Source organism: Rhinoraja longicauda, chromosome 8 (genome assembly GCF_053455715.1).
Source record: "Rhinoraja longicauda isolate Sanriku21f chromosome 8, sRhiLon1.1, whole genome shotgun sequence".
Taxonomy (NCBI): Eukaryota; Metazoa; Chordata; class Chondrichthyes; order Rajiformes; family Arhynchobatidae; genus Rhinoraja; species Rhinoraja longicauda.
Window position 1 is genome coordinate 28,581,406 of NC_135960.1, and position 13,362 is coordinate 28,594,767.

General features: G+C 38.8%; 1 protein-coding gene across 3 annotated transcripts in view; it reads right to left on the bottom strand.

The window, feature by feature from the left end:
* Positions 1–13,362, bottom strand: part of vps8 (VPS8 subunit of CORVET complex) — a 432,205-nt gene that overhangs the window by 196,897 nt on the left and 221,946 nt on the right. For all 3 annotated transcript variants that reach the window (XM_078403484.1, XM_078403485.1, XM_078403483.1), the window contains one exon: positions 12,154–12,236. In XM_078403484.1, coding sequence (XP_078259610.1) covers positions 12,154–12,236 — 83 coding nt within the window. The remainder of the gene's footprint in view (positions 1–12,153; positions 12,237–13,362) is intronic.

The following is a 13,362-nucleotide window of genomic DNA, read 5'->3' on the forward strand; positions in this document are numbered from 1 at the left end:
AATGGCAATGTGATTAATGCACCCATTTAACTGCTGGCTTCTGCAGATGGCCCTGCAGCTGCTCTGGAAATTAACATTTTCAGCCAATGAAAAGAATAATGACACCATTTCTCTTCAGTGATGAAATGCTCCACCATCGCTAATCTGAAAATATAGCACCAATGATAACCTTTAATCTCATGTGCATATTGAGGCCCCCTGTCCGTGATGTTACAAAAAAAACAAAACATGGTTTAGCGTTGAGTTATTAATTCATTTCAATTTCAGCAGTTTTATTGTTTGGTATCATGGACTGACTGTATAATATACATTAGACCCTTTGTTTGGTCCAGATCAAGATAAAATCTTTTGATCTTCTATGAAAACTACAATCTTTATTAGCACAACATTACTTCATTTCCACAGGAGTCTCCTTCTGAGAAACTAACAATTAATGAAAGATTAATTGACCTTTCTGTATCATAAAAACATAACTAAATGCAAAATCCTGTAACTAAACTCGTATCTACTCATTGGGAATGTTAATGGTGGAACCTGATCAATTATGGATCAGGTGTAATAATGCTGCTTAAATTGGCAAATGATCTGTTTATTGGCAGGATATGAGTAATTGAATTCTGAAGGGATTTGTATTGGGGCCCCAGATGAATGTTCTAACAACTTAAAGAAAAAGATAGACAAATCATGTCATATTGCAGATGGTCGATAGTGCAACAATAGACCAGTGTGGATAGAAGCATTACAAAGAAACATTTATAAATTAAGAGATGGAAACAAATGAATTTCCATGCAGATGTATCAAGTCATTCACTGCACATAAAAAATATAGAAAAGAGCATTTTCCAGTGCTGAAAAGTTAGCAGCGGAAATACAAAGAGATTTGGGCTTTTGTGCACATAGGTCATTGAAATGTTATGAAAAAAAAACTGTCAGACCGGAGATAGAGAAGCTAGATATCGCACAGGACCAGTTTCAAGAATAGTTTCTTTCCTCCAATCATCAGGTTCTTGAACCGAGATGCACAATCCTAATCCTGCCTCAGTAACGGAATATTATGGACACCCTCTTGCACCACTGTGGATTTGTTCGCTAATTATGTTTTTATTTTGCCCAGCCTTTTTCTTTTCACTGTCTGTATAATTAATGTATAATTTACATTTATGTGTTGTCTGAACCTGAAATGCTGTTGCAGGCGAGTTATTTTATTGTACTTGTACCTTGCACTACTTTACTTGACTGAAAAGATATAAAGCCATGAGAGACACAACTATTGTAGACACAACTCAATCAGCGGGACGTGGGGCCGGACGCCAAAGGACCAGGTGCGGCCAGATGGCGTAAGACCAGCAGACCGTGGCATGTCAAAGGGAACCACTGCTGAGCTGGGCCCTGCCCATCCTTGAAGACCTGAGGGGCACCAGTGACGGCAAACACAGGGCTGCACGGCAGAAGCTCTTGGAAGGCCGTGCGGGTGGTTATCAAGCCTGACAGGCTGCGGGCCGCGGAACCTCAGAGACCGCCTGAAGTGGGTACGAGGCAGCCACTCGACTCCAAAGGTGGGGACTAGAAGGAGAGCCACACTGGCAGGCACTGGACAAAGGGCCGGTAGGAGATAGACACAAAATGCTGGAGTAACTCAGTGGGACACACATCTCTGGATAGAAGGAATGGGTGGCGTTTTGGGTCAAGACCCTTCTTCAATCTTCTATGCATGGGGTACTTAATCATGGATTGTCTTTATGCAAGGCAATAACCGACCTGCAAAAACTGTATTTCACTATACCTTTGATACACATGACAATAAACAATTTAACCTGTACTGTGGAATATCCGATGTAATTTATCCAGATTAGAGAGGAGGGCAGTATCCACTGCTCCAAAATATGTGAAAAAAGCAATAAATGGGGCTTCTTGTATTAAACACCTGTATTCTATTGCTGGTGAAGAGGAATCAATTGAATACTGCACATAAGCTATTGATTCTATGTCAATAGTTGAAGTATCATTCACCAACTTTATATTGTTAATCTGAAGAAAATTACTGAAGAAAACTACATGTGATAAATAAATAATGAATTGTTTTTTTTAAAGAATACAGATAATTTTCAAAGTGATTACGGCATTGTGTCGCCTGTTGACACTTGTCAGGTTCTTCCCACTTTAATTGCTAATTCAGATATCTTGTTTGTAAATAAATCAAAGAGATGAAGGGAAGTGATTCTAAATTATTTTCAGTCTTATTCTGTTAAATGCTGTGTCCTTCAAAACATTAAGTAAATTACCATATTTCAACTTGTTCCACACTTTGGAAAAGGATAATTTAATTATGATAATGAACAGGATGCACAGCCAAAGCTATGAAACTGTCACCATACCACTATTAACACACAAGTGTTTTTTTTCATGTGTTTTCTATTGTCTGACTGTTTAGAATTTTCTCTTTTCATAATGTCTGAAGACATAACACAATTTTTCAGTTCAGTTGCAGTGGATAATGGAAATTTAGCTTTAACCAAGTTTTGTTTTAAATGAGCTACAACTTAAGAATTCAAAATAAAAACCTTTTATAGAATTAGAGTCTAAATAACTAATTTTCTTCTATTATTATACATGGTACCTTTGGGAAGAGTTCAAAAGCTTGATCAAATGTTGATAAATGGGCAAAAGATGCTGGCAATATGGAATTGAAAGAAAATCTATCTGCTATATCGCATGGCATCAAAATATTTGGAGCATTAAAAAAGATGCCCTATCCTACATCTAAGTTTTTCTCCTGATGCAGCAAGACTTACTAGACAAAACCAATCAACTTTTACCTTGCACCATCACTGATGTCATGTTATGAAAATTTACCAACAGGCATTTTGGAAGCGAGAGCTAGTCCCTCATAGAGCCATAGAGTGATGCAGTGTGGAAACAGCCCTTTGACCCAACTCGCCCACAGCGGCCAACAATGTCCTAGCTACACTCGTCCCACTTGCCTGCGCTTGGTCCATATCCCTCCAAATCTGTCCTATCCATGTATCTGTCTAACTGTTTCTTAAACGATGAGATAGTCCCAGCTTCAACTACCTCCTCTGGCAGCTTGTTCCATACACCCATCACCCTTTGTGTGAAAAAGTTATCCCTCGGATTCCTATTAAATCTTTTCCCCTTCACCGTGAACCTACAGTGCATTTAGAAAGTTTTCAGACCCCTTCACTTTTTCCACATTTTGCTACATTACAGCCTTATTTTAAAATGGATTAAATTCTTTTTTTTATTCATCAATCTACACACAATACCCCGTAATAAAAAAGCGAAAACAGGTGTTTAAAATTTTTTGCAAAGTAATTAAAAATAAATAACTGAAAATGTGCTGCACTGTAAGGAGTTTGTATGTTCTCCCCGTGACCTGCGTGGGTTTTCTCCGAGATCTTCGGTTTCCTCCCACACTCCAAAGACGTACAGGTATGTAGGTTAATTGGCTGGGTAGATGTAAAAAAAAAAATTTGTCCCTAGTGGGTGTAGGATAGTGTTAATGTACGGGGATCACTGGGCGGCACGGACTTGGAGGGCCGAAAAGGCCTGTTTCCGACTGTATATATATGATATGATATGATATGATATCACATTTGCATACGTATTCATACCCTTTGCCATGACACTCAAAATTGAGCTTAGGTTCATCTTGTTTCCATTGATTATCCTCGAGATGTTTTTACAACTTGATTGTCCACCAATGGTAAATTGAATTGATTGGACATGATTTGGAAAGGCATACACCTGTCTATATGTCCCACAGTTGACAGTGCACGTCAGAGCAAATACCAAGCCTTGAAGACGAAGGAATTGTCTGTAGACCTCCAAGACAGGATTGTGACGAGACACAGATCTGGGGAAGGGTATAAAACAATTTCTGCAGCATTACAAGTCCCGAAGAGCACAGTGGCCTCCGTCATTCTTAAATGGAAGAACTTTGGAAACCACCAAGACTCTTCATGGAGCTGGCCACCCGGCCAAACTGAGCAATCGGGGGAGAAGGACCTTGGTCAGGGAGGTGAACAAGAACCCGATGGTCACTTTGACAGAGTTCCTCTGTGAAGATGGGAGAACCTTCCTGAAGGACAACTATATCTGCAGCACTCCACCAATCAGGCCTTTATGCTAGAGTGGCCAGACGGAAGCCACTCCTCAGTAAAAGGCACATGACAGCCTTTAATAATATGTTTCTCGTTTATTTTCCTGCTAAATACTTCCCACATTATAACATTTTCCAAATCTTTGCTCCATCACTCAACCTAGTTATATCTCCTTGTGGTCTCCTCATGTTCCTTTCACAACTTATTTTCCCATCTACATTTGAGTCACCCACAAAATTAACAACTGCACCATTGGTGCCTTTATTCATCAGTTATTTCAATTGTAAAAATATGAAATCCCAACACTGATCTCTGCAGCACAAGTCTTATGAGAGCTTGGCGAAATGGAAAAGACACATTTATGTCCACGTTCAATTTTCTGTTAACCAACCAATTTTCTAATCATAACTTTATCTTCTGGAACAATGTCTGATGTAACACCTTTTCATTTGCCTTTTGAAAATTCAGGCATAGTAAATCCATTGGTTCTTGTTTAGCCACATTGAATAAAGTCTAATAAACTGATTAAATAGGACTCCGCTTCCCCAAATCCATGCAGTTTTTGTTTGATCACCTTGAATTTTCCCAAGTAACAGATTTCCCAGGTGATACTTTACCTTCTAACAATGCCCTGGAACACATGTTAAGATAACTGCCCATTGCTTCCAGTATTCTGCCCCCTTCTCCATTTGAATGGATTGACATTTGTTATTTTCCAATGCAATGGAATGTTTCCTGAATCTAGAGAACTTAAACATAAAACTAATAGATCAATTATGTAATTAGCCATTTCATTTAAGATCCTAGGAAGAAGTTCATTTGGTTCTGGGATGCTTCAAACTGCAGCTCCAACTATTTGCTCAGTACCATTCCCGAGTAACTGTAATTTATTTTTGTATTTCTTCCTCTCTTCCAATTCCAAATTTGTAGCTATTTCTGGAAAACCTCTGGTACCTAAAATCCTCGACAGTGTAGGCTGATGCAACATAGCTATCTAGTTTGCCTGGCATCTCCTTGATTTTGATCAACTCCCCAGCCTCACTTCTGTTAGGATCAATACTTGCTTTTATTTGTAATTATCTGTAAAAACTTATCATCTGATTTTTTTTTTAACTTGGTTTATCTCAATCGGATTTTTCCTTTTTTATTAAGCTTCAATCAGTCTTTGATGTTTGTTCTTATGTACAGTGCAATCTTCCACTACGGCAAAAGGTGCTGGCCTCTTGCTCTGTGTCTTTTTATATTTGAACTGTGCTTCATGTTGGAATATGATAAAGATTTATTCTATATCTTTGTGTTGCTGTGAAATTCTCAAACATTTGATGTGGAGAGTGGGTGTAGAAAGTATAAATATATTTAATTGAAGCTACGAAATTGCAGAATAAAATACACCTATTGCAATGTTGATTTTGGCCAAGAATCAGTCCAGCAATTCAAAACAATTCCTGATGTACTTCTTCATCCATGCTGGGAATTGTCTGTTTTATATTCTCATGAACCATGCAAAGGTGTCGGTTCAAGTACTCCCTGTGGCAAAGCAGTCCTTACCTAAAAATAGTTCACAAGGTTATTTTCCTAACTACTCTCCCCAAACCAGTGGTGACAACTTTACATTGGCCAGGAAGAGGGTTGTTTCTTTATATGGAGGCGGAAGAGGCAGTTGCTGAAATCTTGAGTAAAAAACTGCTGGAGAAATTGGAGTTCCTCCGACAGATTGTTCATTTTTTTTATATACCCCATCATCCCCCAAAACGTTAAATTTAAAATAAATTAAAATCTGAAATAAAAACGGAAAATGCTGGAAACAGTTAACAGGTCAGGCAGCATCTGTGGAAAGAGAAACAAGGTTAATGGTTCTGGTCAAAGACCTTTCATCAGAACTGTGACAGTGAGAAGATGAGTTAGTTTCAATTTGCACAATAGGTGGAGAAGAGTAGATAAAGGCAATATCACCACATGTGGTCTATGCTGGGGTGAGGTCAGAGATGCTGAGGTGATTCAATTATTTGTAGAGCTGTATATTAGATCGATTAAGAGCAGTCAGGAAAGAAAACAATAGGACCTGCAAAAAGTGAAATGCAGAACAGAGCTGTTGCTAGTCCTCTTCTACCATCTGAGCAGCCTCTGCTGTCAGTTCAACGTCTTTCGTCCAATTTTATCTTCTTTGATGAGATTCTACCACAAGACTTCTTCCACACCCCAACGCCATTTCTGCATTCCAAAAGGATAATTTATTGACTCCCTGGTCTACTCTTTCATGTGTGACATCTACTTCAATTCTCAAGACACTTTCACATCTGGACGTGCAGGAGGGTCAGCACTTCCTCATTTACCTTGTTGCTTCCCACTATCCTGGGACATAAACGATCATTTCAGTAGACAAGGCGATCTACTTGTAGTATTACCAATACAGTATGCTGCATTCAGTGCTCACAATATATCCTCCACACAGGAGAAACAAATATAAACTGGGTGACCGTGGAATCGTCACATTAAATCTGCAGGGGTTAGCCTGAGGTCCTAGTAAATGTTACTCAAGTCAAGTCAAATTTATTTGTCACATACACATACACGATGTGCAGTGAAATGAAAGTGGCAATGCCTGCGGGTTGTGCACAAAAAAGAATTACAGTTACAGCATATAAATAAAGTTAATAAGTTACTATTATTGTCGACAAAAATTTAGTCTCTGGGGTCACACTTTAGTTCTCCATCCTATTCTGACCATTTGCCAATGGCCCACTGAATAGTTCCAACAAGGCAATGTCAGCATGAGGAACAGTAATTCAGCTTCTGCCTTCCAGAATCAGTATCAAGTTCAATAATTTCAGATAACTTATTTTTTCTGTTTCTGGTGAACATTCTGTCATGGCAAGTGCGCTACATAAATGCGAGGTAATGACCATCCCCAATAAGTGAGAGTCCAACTACAGACATCATTCAAAGGGATCATCATCACAAAGTCCCTGACCATCATCATTCAAGGGGTCATCAGTGACAATAGACTCTACTCCTCCAGCCACATAAAAACCACAGCCACACTGACAGGTCAGATGCAGGGTACCCATGCACTGAGCAACTTAGCAAAGCTTTTCCAACCATTAAAAGACACAAATTAGAAGAGTGACAGAATACTCTGCTTTAGCTTAGGTCAATGCATACCCAGCAACTCAGAAAGCTTTAAACCATCCAGAGCAAAGAAGCTTGATTGACTGACTACCCATCCACATCTGTAAGCCTTCCTTCCTTTCACGAATGTGCCTGCAGTATCCACCATCCATAAAACACACTGCAGTTAAGGGCCTGTCCCACTTAGGTGATTTTAAGGCGACTGCCGGCAACTAGGCTGTCGCCGAACGTTCGCCGGAGTGTCGTGGGCATGATCGTGAGGAGTCTTCCAAAGATCGTAGTGGATCGTAGTGTATCTCGGCGCGTCGCCGAGAAATCAAACGGTTTGAAATCTCTCGGCGACAGCTGGCTTGTCGCCAGGCATCGTAACTTATTGCGGTCGCTGTCGCATGCTTGATAGGTTTGATAGGTTCTCTTAAGATGCATTTAGAAGCACATAATATTAAAATAAGTAAAGTCATTTCAAAATACCATAAAATGCTTGTGTTTAACCAATTTATTTACCGTCAGGCCATTTGACAGGTAGATTGGAGGCGACAGTTTGACAGTCAGGTAAGCGTGGGAATTTTCGTGATGCTTTTGGCCTCAGACATTACATTTAAAGTGGGCTCCAAGCCCAGATATTTAACCCAGAAACCAGATATGCATCTCCCGTACATTTTCAAAGAATGCCCACACACTTTTCACAAAAAACAACTGAACCACTTCTTAAATTATTTTTTTAAATACAGCTATTAGTAAACTGGAAGTAAATCCGGGTTATTCCTTGTTACAGTGAAGCTTGGTTTTTAAGTAACCCATACAAGGTGTTATAGTTCAAAACTCTCAAGTACTTTCCGACTTGTCAGTGATTTCAGCGAAAACCAGGACGCCGGAGAAGCATTGACAGCGCGGGAACTTTTGCGATGTTTCAGAAGATGCTGTAATCTCGATCTGACTCGGCATTGTCGTGGTCATTGTCATCGGGTAAAAGAAAAGTTTGGCGATCTGCTATGACTTTGATAGTCGCCAGCAGTCGCGAAAAAGATTGCCTAAGTGGGACAGGCCCTTTACTTGTCTGGCTACTCTGGGAACAAGTGTAGCAGGCACATGGGAAAACTGCCACCTTCATGTTTCCCACCGCGTTCCATACCACTCCAATTTAGAAATACATAGTTTTGCATTTTGTTGCTTGGCTCCCTGTCCAACAGCACTCAGGGAGTAACTTCACCACTGGTCTTGCCAGCTTCATCCAGATCTTGAAAAATAAAAATATATAAAATTTGAACTGCCACCCAAGTAATCATTTTGTTGATCCAAGTACGTCATTCTGAAATCTGACCATTCTACCTTGCTGCACTCAAAAACAATCAGTATGTAACACAGTTCAATCACAATTTTAATGTAAAAATTGACTCAATGCTTCACTGATATCTGTAAGCTGGAATGAAAATGAAACCAGCAGGGATGACTGGACCCAATGCAGCCTGCCACCTGTGCCTGTGATCTGCGCTATTCCATGGTTGCACTTTCTTTCTGCGATTCTGTGGGTCAATCTGTCCTCATATTTTGTATGTCACAGCTGTCCTATAAGACAGAGTGGACCACAAATTGCAACCAGTCCTCAGGCAGCTGATCCTGAGGCACTGTTCCTTGAACAGCCTTAATGGTCTTTTTGTTAGCACACTGCTTCAGAAGCCATAGAAAAGACCATTGTAAAGGCCTTTAAATATCTATGATCAATAAAATCTAAAATATGGCATCAAATGGATTTAAATAATTAAAAAGTAAAAGCATCTGAGAAAAAACTAATTACAAAATAATTAAAATGTAGAAGTGAGTAAAATAAATTGCTTTATTCAGTCGCGATACCATTGATCGTTTTATATCTTGCACTAAATGTTGTATCCTTTATTGGTACACTGTGTAGATTTAATTAATGTAAAGCATTTTCTTGGACTGGATAGCACACAAACAAAAACTTTTCACTGAAGAACATGCAAACTCCATTCAGACAGTACCCGTGGTTAGGATCGAACCCTGGTCTCTGGCGCTGTAGGGCAGCAACTCCACCGCTGCACCACAGTGCTGTACACCTGAATGTTTTCCTGGTCTCAGTACTGAGTCCAGCTGAAAGCTGGTGGTCAAACGCACCAGCAGCAGATTTGCAGCTCATTCCCGGTCTCCATGCTGCCATGCACAAATGTGGAAGAGAATAGCGAGCTGACCTATGTATTGCAGATCTTCCAGCTGACAAGCAGCACAATCTGCCTTCCATTGGGAATGCAAACAGCAGAATGTCTCTGAAAGCAAGGCACTGTAAAGTAAAGCCACTCTTAATCTTCTTTGCAACCTTAACACCCCCATGAGTAATTGCATGTGCAGATTAATTGATCACATTCAATGTGACTGCAATCGGGAATTCACCAACATCAAAAGGAACATATTCTGAGAAAGTGTGAGTCATTCCGTAAGTGAATGAAGTAATACTGTTGGTTTTAATTTATAAATTACTTTAATACTTTAATCTCTCCCTGGCACGTACAGTCCACATCTCACTCTGCTGCAATGGATACCCAAACATCTGGCAAATGCATAAAGAATTCTTCTAAATTAGGCCAATTAGCAGAAACTTGCACTAACAATTCTCCAGACACATCATTTCATCAAGGGAGATTGTTGCAATCATTTTCAAACCGGTAGAAGAGATTGCACAACCTTTAGTACAAAACAGTTATGCGTCCAACTTGCCTATTTTAAATTTTGACAACATTTACTGATGTAAAATGCATTCCACCTAGAGGACACATCTATCTACCAGTGAGTCATGTGGAAGATATGTCAGAATAGAATGAACATCAATGATATAACATTTAAAATTTAATCAATGCTACAAAGAGGGAAGAGTATTAGAAATAAATTCTAAATTGTAAGATTTAAACCAATCAGGACCTCCACCAACGATATGGACAAAGGGAAGCTGACTACAGAAAAGCCTAAAGTCAGAGTAATTGTAGATTTCGGATGGGGCGTGAGTAGTGGAAAAATTGTAGAGAAATGGCAAACAGCAGAACATAATTAAGCATTTTTCAAAATATGTGAGGAATTTGATCTTAATGCAAAAACTTTAAGAATCAAATGTAGTTCAGTGAGAACAGAGAGCTGGGTAAACTGGAAAGGACTTTTTGATAACATTTCTAAACAATGCTGATTGGGAGACCAACAAATAATCCAGCGCTCACAAGCACAACATCTCTCGTTAGGTGAGCACCATGGCAGAATGCACAATGCTGTCAAGATTAAAGTTCATTTTATCGTGCAACAGGGCATAAGACTGAGATCACTCTGAAACTTTCAGAGTTTGTGTGTAAATTGCAGAGTGAATTCGTGACAATGATCAAGTTCCAACAAGGTTCAAAGATGGCACTAACACCAACTTCAGTTTGTGGTCCAAGCATTTAAACTACCTGTGTCTGAATTATGACTGCTAACCCATCAAATGGAAGAATACCCATTAATTTGAATTGAATTTTCCACCCAGATTGTCAGAATTCTTGGAGAGCCAGTGCCAAGAAACGTGTACTTGCACAGTCCAGAAAAAGTCAAAATGAATTTTTTGAATAGCTGCAGTAATTCCAGCATAAAAATATTTATCATGTAAAACTGAAATATCTGGCTGATAATAGTGCTACCATTTTATGACATTAAGAGGTTATGATCAGTGAGCTATGAACATGATTGTTCCATAAAATTGACTATATTTTCAATATGTTTTTCATAAAGGTCAATAACAAATATTACATGTATTAAAAAATCCAATAACCAACAAATATAGTTAGTGAAAATTAAACAATGTGGAAAATCTATATTTTTAATCAATATTACAGCATCTTCACCACTGTAATACACGGGGAATTGTTGTGTTATGAAATAAAGTCCTACGAGCTTTGTATTTTCATGAAGGTTAGGTTTCTGAACAAGGATGGTTTTGTGATATTAATCTCTTGAAATAGCCAATTCTTCCTAAAATAAAAGTTTTGCATTTCATGGCGATTAATTTGTTTTTGAAGTAAATTACCTCAAAAAGCCTACAGCACAGACTCTGTTGGGAAAGTCCATGGTCGAATTCACAGTGCGTGTCATCACTACTACACAAAGCAAAGTACCAACTTGTGACAAGGTGGATGAACAACAACAGCGGTGAAAGATTTGTGCCACTCAGATAAATTTCCCTCAGAGCAATGGAGGTTGGTGAGGAACTCATAATGCTGCACCACAAATATTAATTAAACTCACTGCACAACATTTGGTACATAAATCACACTATGGATTACATTTACTGGGCCAATTAACCGTTTCAACATGTCATTCACCTTGGAAGTTACAAAGGGTAAAACAATATTATGGAATCTTGTCCCCGAGAATAGGAGATTGCTCTGAAGGGTCTTAAAATGCATGTTTACATTTTTTTCTTCTTCTTTTGTTTTCTTTATCCCTCAATTCAATCTTTTGTCTCACAACATGCATTTCTTTGTGACTCCTTGTCTATCTATTTAAAGTATTTTCATGTGAAACAAGATTTATCAAATGAAAGTCCCCAATTCAAAGTCCCTTATTACTTTTAATAATTTAAGGAACTTCACTCATCCATTTCTTTAAATTTAAATTTCATTGGTTAAGCAAAAACTTAATTGGTTCCATCATTCACTTGTGACTCAGAAATCTGATTCAATAATTTGCTGTGTATTTGGAACTGAAGGACATGGAAGAAATATCAACATGAGTCAGACACCATGACATGCTCGGTTCCAACAAATTCAGGGTGAAAATGTGAAGGACTGAAAAAATATTGTTGCTTTGCCAGCACCACAAATTTACTATTCAGACACCAATTACTAAAAGCAACAGCAGCTTCAGAACCCACCTGCAAAATTCGTTGTAAAACAGATGGAAGTGCTATGAATCCTGTCATACTGTTCAATACTTGTTTTGTCAAGTGCTTCAGAGCTGTGGAAATAAAACCAAAATATCAGCCAAGGTATATTGGGAGCAGAAGACTGTCTCCTGGATCTGGATGCCAGATAAAGTGTTTTCATGTTAAACAAGATTTATCAGATAAAAATCTCGATTTAAAATTCCTTACTACTTTAAGCATTTAAGGAACTTCACACATAACAGAAGAGAGAGGAATTCTCACGTGGTTTCACAAATGAGATGGTCACTTCCTGGTGTTGGATACAAAGCACTGATGTGCACCAGAAATGGTCTCCACTACATTGCAGGTTTTAGGATTGATGCACATCAGGAATGATATTTTATACTTGGGCAGAAGGATAAATTCCATTAGGTTTTACATTTTGAAATTGATGTTATACAATACTACAAAATGGTCCTACTTAGGGCTAAGAATGAGGTAATGGGATCAGTCGCTTATATTCAATTAAATTACACAAATCTGGTCAAGAAATCATAAATCATTTAAAAGTCATTCTCATCTTATCCAAATAACGTTTTACTTTCACCACATCTAAGTTAATACAGGCAGTTTTAGAAAAGTGACATCCAACTAATTTATGCTTAGGAACTTGAAGCCCTCGAACATCTACGTTATGGCTTCATTGATGCTAGTACACCACCTCACATCCTGAAGTCAACAACAAGCTCCTTCGTCTTGCCTATGTTGAAAGAGGTTGTTTTCTGGGTTCTCTACCCGAGTTCTCTACCTCATTCCTGTCTCTGTCTCCTCATTAATCAAGGTCTGGCCCACTACAGTGGTGTCATCTGCAAAACTTGTAAGTGGAGTGGGAGCAGAATATGTCAGCACAATTCTGAGTGTATAGGGAGCATAGTAAAGGGCTGAGAACACATCCTGACGGGGCAATGAGAGTTATCGTGGATGATGCTTTGTCGCCTATCCTCATGGATTGTGGTCTCTGGGACAAAAAGTCGAGGACCCAATTGTAGAGAAAGTAACAACTCCTAGGTCCAGGAGTTGGGAGATGAGTTTGGTTGGTATTATGGTGTTGAAGGCAGAACAATAATCAACAAATAAAAGTATGACATAGTTGTCCATGCGATGTGTGTCGGGCCAGGGAGATGTCCTTTCCAATGTAGTGCGAAGTAATGTGATGAT